Consider the following 8,328-nt stretch of genomic DNA (forward strand, 5'->3'; position numbering starts at 1 on the left):
CGGATGGCAACACCAGGCTCCAATCTAATTTGGCAGAGTTTCTACAGCTGGATGCCCTTCCTAACGCCAACCACTCAGAGAGTTTAGTGGGTGCTTTTACGTGTCACCCGCATGAAAACGGCCACGCTCGAAATGGTGTCTTTTATGTGCCACCTGCACAAGCCAGTCCAGGGGCACTGGCAATGATCTCGCTCGAAAATCCTACGGGAGCCAGTCAGGCGGTACTGGCAACGGCCACGCTCAAAATGGTGCATCTCATGTGCCACCCGCACAAGAGCCAGTCCAGGGGCACTGGCAACGATCCTACTTGGCTTGCCGGGTATATATATATATATATCTATCTTGGGTTGGCAAGAAAGTAATTTCGTTTATTGCAAATAGATAGAGCTATGATTTTTTTGAATGACTTTTGTCCAAAGTTATGATTTTTTCCTTTTGACATTTGATAGCCATTACTTTTAGCTTACTTTAGAAGCAAATTATGCGTAGTTTTGTTTACAGCTGTTAGTTCAGTGTCAATTTTAACATGGAGTGCAAAAACGAACATTTTCGCCATATTTTGCTTTTTGATCAAAGGTGTTCCAGCCATGCTTGACCAGTGGCATTACTAGAACATGTGCTACCTTAGATGGTCCTTGACTTGCCGTCCTCTCTAAGAAAAACACAATATAATACATATTAAAAGTGCCACCTGGAGTATCCTTGTTCCCATTTTGGCTATGTAAATATGACCAACCTATTCTTTTTTATTACTAAAATTACATTTGCAATTTGTCCTTTTTCTTTAAGACATTAGGGTGAAAGTGGAGAAGATTTGGTTCCCACTTTTTGCAGACCAAACAACTATACAGAGGCATTCCCTTGATAAATTGTGATACACTTAAAGACATACATACTGTTTTGGTAACTCTGCTGGGCTGAAGAATCCATGCCATGCAATATTCCTCAGGTTCAAAGATACAGGAGGACCAATACAAGCCTGCAACACTGATATCTGAACATAGACAAAAAATTTGTTGAGTCTCTTTGGATCAGTAGATACATGTATGTATGTATATGTAGCCATATTCTCTCTCCCATTTGTTCTCTTTCTCTAGTTTTTATTTCTTTGTCCCTTTTTCTCTCTTATCTCTTTCTTTTTCTCATGTTGTTTGTTTGGTTCTTTCTCTTTTTCTTTCATTATTTTGTTCTCTCTCCCGTGTTTTTTCTCTTGTTTTCTCATTTTCTCTCTCTCTCATACACACACACACATCATCATCATCGTTTAACGTCCGCTTTCCATGCTAGCATGGGTTGGACGATTTGACTGAGGACTGGTGAAACCGGATGGCAACACCAGGCTCCAATCTGATTTGGCAGAGTTTCTACAGCTGGATGCCCTTCCTAACGCCAACCACTCAGAGAGTGTAGTGGGTGCCTTTACGTGTCACCCGCACGAAGGCCAGTCAGGCGGTACTGGCAACGGCTGTGCTCAAAATGGTGTATATATATATATATATATATATATATATATATATATACACATGTACATATACTTGCTCACTCAAACACACACAAATGCACATGCACACACATGCACATACACACATAGACGTATAAGCACACACGCACACATATACAGACATGCAAGCACACACACACATTCAATTAGCCAATCATATGACTATCCATGTTTGAATAATCACGAGAAATCATTCCCAGTGTTAAGCTCTGTACACCATAGCACTGGAGGATGTGATTTGTGACAGTGTGAAGTGTGAAGAATATTAAGAAAAAAACTACTTACAATAACTTCACCAAAGACTTCTCTCAGCTCATTGGTAAGAAGCAGGTCTTTCAACTTTGCTGGGCACTTTGTCCCTTTCTGCAGATACACCTACAACAATATAATCCAACAAATCACTGAGCTAATGATGAAGCTGCTTCATACTTGAAATAACAGTCAAGTCTACCTCAAATTGCATCCTACCATCTTAAAACTATGGAAAGATACATTAGTTTAGTGGAATCCCCAGGTACACTAAAGTCTGAAATCAGTCCCACAAGTTTTTCAAATCTAACGTGGGAACTGAACCATGTGACTTTTACTTACAATGAAAATGTCAAAAGGATGGAACTTACATCTCCAAGAGATCTTTCCAATTGAGCGGTCACTAGTAACAAAGACAACAAGGAGTTTACTGGACATGTGCCATGAAGTAGTTCAAAACTTTCCAGAAATAACTGTGAAAAGACAAAATGAGACATATATTTAAATTTATTAAAAATATTCAGAGTATATATATATATATATATATATATATATATATATATATATATATATATATATATATATATATATATATATATATATATAGCACCCACTACACTCTCTGAGTGGTTGGCATTGGGAAGGGCATCCAGCTGTAGAAACTCTGCCAAATCAGATTGGAGCCTGGTGTAGTCACCTGGTCCACCAGTCCTCAGTCAAATCGTCCAACCCATGCTAGCATGGAAAGCGGACGTTAAACGATGATGATGATGATGATGATATATATATACGTGTGTGTTTGTCTGTGTAAGTCCCCCCCCCCCACTGCTTGACAACTAGTCTTGGTTTGTTTATGTCTTTGTAACTTAGCAGTTTGGCAAAAGAAACTGATAACATAAGTACCAGACTTCAAAATATGTATTGAGATTGATGATTTGTTTGACTGGAATCCTTCAAGGTGGTACCCCAGTATGGCCACAGTCCAATGACTGTAACAAGAAAAAGATAAAACACACACACACACATTATATTTTACAGATTGTTAAATGCCTTTAGCATGAAGTCAGTGAACTTGAAAGATCAGTAAGACGTATGTGACTCTTTAAACTCTTTTGATCCCAATCCACCTGAAACTGCTTCTGGTTTTGTGATATAAAGTACCTGTCTTAAAGGGGTCTAGATTAAAACCTTCCATAAAAATTTCATGATGATAGTGTTTTAAACACCAGTTTCATAAGGACAAAGTTATTTCACTAAATTCATCATTATTTTTTTCAAACTTAAGTGTAACAAAGGCCGCATTTCACCGAACCAAAAACAAAGCACAGTTACAAATAATTGTTAGTGGTGGTGGTGGTGGTGCCACCGCCACCGCCACCAACACCACTGCCATTATCATCATCATACAATTAAAAGAACTTACTTTAGTGTTCCCAGTCCATTTCAAATAGGGTGAGTACTTTTCATTATACTGTGACTGTGTTAATGGACCAAGCTCATTCTGAAGATGTTTAAAACAAGGAGCTAAACACTGTATACTGCTTCTATAGTATTCGGTTGGATCTTCTTTTGCTGATAATACAAAGCAGAGGCAAAGATTATAACTACCTACATATGTGTGAGATTATGTGTGTATGGGTGCATGCATGTTTATATATACATACGCATGTGCATATAATTATAATTACATATACATCTGTGTGTGCATGTGTGTGTGAAACTGTTAATCCAAAAATCTTTTTTTCTCCCATCGTTTTTTTTCCTCTCTCCATTGTTTTCTTTCCTGAAAATTCTGTAAATAATAATAATAATAATGATAATAATTATAAGCTTAAAGCTTATAAGCATTCACTGTGTATTAGATGAAGAAAATAATCTAATGCCTACTTTTTTCTATCGAGGGCTTATATGCCCCAATATTAGATTATATTCTTTAGCCAATACATGGTGAATACTTATAATAATTATTATTTACAGAAGTGTTAAAGAAACCAATGCCTTGTGAGTGGATTTGGTAGATGGAAACTGAAAGAAGCCCATTGTATATGTATATATATATATATATATATATATATATATATATATATATACATACACGACAGGCTTCTTCCAGTTTCCATCTACTGAATCCACTCACAAGGCTTTGGTCGGCTAGAGGCTAGAGTACACACTTGCCCAAGGTGCCATGCAGTGGGGCTGAACCTGGAACCATGTGGTTGGGAAGCAAGCTTCTTACCACACAGCCATGCCTGCACCTATATGTTCAACTGGTGTTTGTTTGTTTATGTCTCCAGAACTTAATGGTTTGGCAAAAAAGACCAACAGAATAAGTACTAAGCTTAAAAGAACAAGTTTGGGGGTCGATTTGTTTGATTTAAAGTTCTGCAAGGCAGTGCTCCAGAATGGCCACAGTCTAATGACTGAAACAAGTGAAAGAATAAAAGAACAAAATAAAATATATATAACTGTTATTTAATGACCAAAAAGATCTGAAGCAATGATTTGCAAAGAAAATAAATCTTCTACTTACAAGCAGGCAAAATCTTGGCAAGGTAATTCCAATCAATAAAGCCATTATTTAGTAGACATCTGTTCTCTGGGAAATCACTAACGCCTAAGTCACATATGACACTGAACACATTTGCAGACAGGAAACTTTTCATGGAAGTCACATCATATTCCTCTCTTGAAGCCATTTCTGTGGAAGTAATTTCAGAAATTACATTCATACAGTTAATGCAAATAATAATCCCCATGAATACAGATATTGGTTTCAAATCTTGGTACAAGGACAGAAAAGTTCAAGGGAGGGGGGCTAAGTCAATTATATCAACCCCAGGGATCAATAGATACTTATTCTATTGACCTTATAAAGATGAAAGGCAAAGTGGACTTCAGTGGAATTTGGGCGATCTTACAGTACGAGTCCTAAATATCGGCCTTTTTCGTAAAAAGTGTCTTCGGTGATCTTTACCAAAAATTGGCCTTTTCCATAAAAAGTGTTGGAGAGAAACAGGGAAACGACGTCATAAAAGTGAAAGACATACAGAGAGCGCGATTTATTTTGAAGGGTATAGGGTTAGGGTTAGGGGATTCCATCCCTAACCGTAACCCTAACCCTAACCCTGATACTAAAACCCTAACCCTGACACTAAAACCCTAACCCTAACACCGTAGTGAAGATCGTGCGGGTGCTACGGAAAAGGGCGATCTTTGGTAAAGATCGCCGAATTTAGAACATAAAGACAGATGAAATATCACTAAGCATTTCGCTTGGTTTGTTAATGATTGTTAGTTCGACACCTTCGTATGAATACAAATACAAAATTCGAAAACTAGCAGACGGGCAGACCAGGAGTGGACAGGGCATGCCACTGATGAAATTGTGATTGGTGATGAAAGGATTCTGACAAACTTAGCTGATGGACAGATCAAATGGTTAATCCTTTAGCATTTAAACTGGCCATATCAGGCCCAAATAGTCTATGTGTTTTATGTTTAAACTGACCAAATTTAGCCTCTCACACCTATCACATCAATGAAATCTAGAAGCAGCAAGGTAATGCAGGATTAATTCAAACCAATTTGTTTGTTGTTGGCACTCTGTCGCTTACGACGTTGAGGGTTCCAGTTGAGGGAATCGAAACCACGATCCTGTGACCGCGAGTCCGCAGCCCTAACCACTGGGCCAGTGCGCCTCCACCAAACCAATTTGAATAAATAAGCATTATGCTTGACAAAATAATCTGAATGCTAATGGGTTAATGAAACAATCAAGTAGTTAATTAGTTAAATGGTTAGCTAGTTGATTAACAATAATAATAATAAAAGAAGTGGAACAGAATTGGTGCATGTGTTTGTAAATGGTGTAACAACCCTTCCAAGATCCAATAAAAAAATAAAAACATAATTATTAACAAGATATATGTCTTCAGCATATTTTTAGAATTTTATATATTAGTAGTAAGGCTTTTGTTAACCATCATCATCATCATCATCGTTTAACGTCCACTTTCCATGCTAGCATGGGTTGGACGATTTGACTGAGGACTGGTGAAACCGGATGGCAACACCAGGCTCCAATCTAAATTTGGCAGAGTTTCTACAGCTGGATAATTTCCTTTCCATTTTAAAAGTTCCTCTTTAAGGCACAAGCCTGAGAAAGGTTTATTGTACAAGACCAGCAATTCTCCATGTATGCAAATCTTTCCTCTCCATGCCATCAAATTTTCATTTAGCAAAGAATGGCTGGCTGGTTGGCTGGATACATACATACATACATATACAGTATATATATAGTGCTCGCGTTGTGTAGGGCTGACCGTGTGAATTTTCCGAGCCCTCTCCCCACCCCACCCCGTTTGCCAGCGCGCATTTTTTCCTTCATATTTGTTTAATATACGGTGCACTTCAACTACTACACTATTTTTTTTTTCAATTTTTCCACCGGGTGTGGATCTATATAAAAACCGTCATGGCTGTGTGGTAAGTATGAAAAATTCTTGATTCTGTAATTTGATTATTTGACTGCTAGCGCATAAAGTATACAAGCAGCCCTGAAAAAAAACTTTGTGATCAAAGTGGCCCTCAATGTAATTCGAGTTGGCCAGGCCTGCTCTACATGGTGGCTTGATCTGCTAGAAATATCAACTAAATCTCCCTTCAGTTACGCTCTTACAAACGAGGACACAAAATGACGCAATCAGATACCAAAATTTCATGACTGGAATCCTATTGATCATAGGTTTGCTCACCCAAGATTGATCAGAGGCTAAACAACAACAACAACATAAAGTATTTTTTACTTTTGTGGAGTAGGGATCATATTCAACGGCTTCAGTTGTTGAGATATTCGCATAAATGTTTTACACGTGTGTATTCATCAATCCACACTTATATACAGAAAGATCATAAACTTTCAGGATAAATTATCGAAAATACATACACAGATGTATATTCAATAACATACAGTAACTATGTGTTTAAAATATGGGCAACAGTTTTAAGAATGGAATAAAATTTATAGAGAACGAGGGGGTTTACCGTCGAATTAATTTCAAAATATAGACATCGTCTGTCAGAGGTTGGTGGAACAGAGTTATTTCCCTTCGTTCAAATTGATTTCACATCATGTTACAAATATTTATTTGTTTATGACAACCGGCTGAGTCATGTACAATCCATATTCCTTATTTTTTAATGTTCAACGAAGACATCAAGTTTCATTTCTATGTGTACGATAAAATGCTATATAAAATCGTTTATAAAGTAGTTTATGTAAAAATAAAAGCACAGAATTAGGCTAAATATATAAAAAGCGCAGAATTAGGGTAAATATATAAATATTAGGGTAAATATATATAAAAAAACTAGAATATTTTTGAAAAATATGTCAGATTCGTAATTTCCGTTCTGTGTAACAGGTATACAGAAAAGAAAGTGGGGGTGGGGAATGACGAAAAAAAACCCCCTTCAAATTCCTTGCCTTTTCCCGTCCCAATGAAGCTGAGACAGTTTTATGACAACAGTTCATTTATTACATTTATTATCGACGACTGATCCTCTTTTATTTTTATGAATAAAAACATTTTCAAACGATTTCTAAATAAAACTCACTGAAGTCCATGCCATTAGGGAGGACAACCATGTCGCTTTGCTGTACTTCCGGTTGTATACAATTTTTTTTGTGATTAATTATTCAATTATGTTGTTTTAAAATCCTGCACTTCCGAAATTATGCACATATCATAATTAAAATATATGTGTTATTATGATACATAAATACTTATAAAATACAATATAAAAAAGCAAATACAAATTTAATTCTAGTCACTTTAGTATATCAATATGCAAATAAGGTCAGCCAATATAACTAATACAAGATGTGTAGAGGTATATATAACCTGCTAAAGATCGTAGTTAATAGGAGTTCCTTTAAGACTTGCTTTCTGGTTACAAACGGAGATGAACCTATCTCATTATCACCGGAGGGAAAGTCCCCAGACCGAGCGTAGAGATTACTGATTTGAGGAATCGTTCCTAACCTATCAGCTGTCTCCCGTTGATGCAATGACGCCATTTGGCGGAGCTGGGAGTTGTTGGTAGGTATTTTCGTCAAAGTCCAAGATCGATGCAAGTAGCACTTTAGTGTTAACTGAATGGGGAATACTCTGAAGGAATTGCTATTTTTTTTTAAAACAATTCCAAAGCGTTCCTAGAGAATAGTCAGATATTATCTAGTATGCCAAAAGCCCTAATTTCTTTTCTCTCTTTTCTCTTTTACTTGTTTCAGTCGTTTGACTGCGGCCATGCTAGAGCACCGCCTTTAGTCGAGCAAATCGACCCCAGGACTTATTCTTTGGACGCCTAGTACTTATTCTATCGGTCTCTTTTGCCGAACCGCTAAGTTACGGGGACGTAAACACACCACCATCGGTTGTCAAGCGATGTTGGGGGGGGGGGACAAACATATACACGCACATACATATATATATATACATATATACGACAGGCTTCTTTCAGTTTCCATCTACCAAATCCACTCACAAGGCTCTGGTCGGCCCAAGGCTATAGTAGAA

The 8,328-nt window shown here is 37.2% G+C and overlaps 1 protein-coding gene and 1 long non-coding RNA gene across 5 annotated transcripts in view; one reads left to right on the forward strand and one right to left on the reverse strand.

The window, feature by feature from the left end:
• LOC106875224 (endoplasmic reticulum membrane-associated RNA degradation protein) overlaps positions 1-7,411 on the reverse strand; it is a 37,207-nt gene extending 29,796 nt beyond the window's left edge. For 2 of the 4 annotated variants that reach the window (XM_014923278.2, XM_014923276.2), the window contains exons 1-5: positions 4,281-5,752; positions 3,174-3,322; positions 2,122-2,223; positions 1,787-1,876; positions 897-994 (exon numbers count right to left, since the gene is read on the reverse strand). In XM_014923278.2, coding sequence (XP_014778764.1) covers positions 897-994; positions 1,787-1,876; positions 2,122-2,223; positions 3,174-3,322; positions 4,281-4,506 — 665 coding nt within the window. In that variant the 5' untranslated portion in view covers positions 4,507-5,752. Of the gene's footprint in view, positions 1-896; positions 995-1,786; positions 1,877-2,121; positions 2,224-3,173; positions 3,323-4,280; positions 5,753-6,793; positions 7,253-7,366 lie in introns of those variants that run through there. The other 2 variants (XM_014923277.2, XM_014923279.2) reach the window with 2 other exon arrangements.
• Positions 5,757-8,328, forward strand: part of LOC128249054 (uncharacterized) — a 7,099-nt gene continuing 4,527 nt past the window's right edge. The window contains exon 1 of the long non-coding RNA XR_008265160.1: positions 5,757-6,235. This is a non-coding gene — a long non-coding RNA (uncharacterized LOC128249054). The remainder of the gene's footprint in view (positions 6,236-8,328) is intronic.

Source organism: Octopus bimaculoides, chromosome 11, assembly GCF_001194135.2.
Source record: "Octopus bimaculoides isolate UCB-OBI-ISO-001 chromosome 11, ASM119413v2, whole genome shotgun sequence".
In the NCBI taxonomy this organism is placed as follows: domain Eukaryota; kingdom Metazoa; phylum Mollusca; class Cephalopoda; order Octopoda; family Octopodidae; genus Octopus; species Octopus bimaculoides.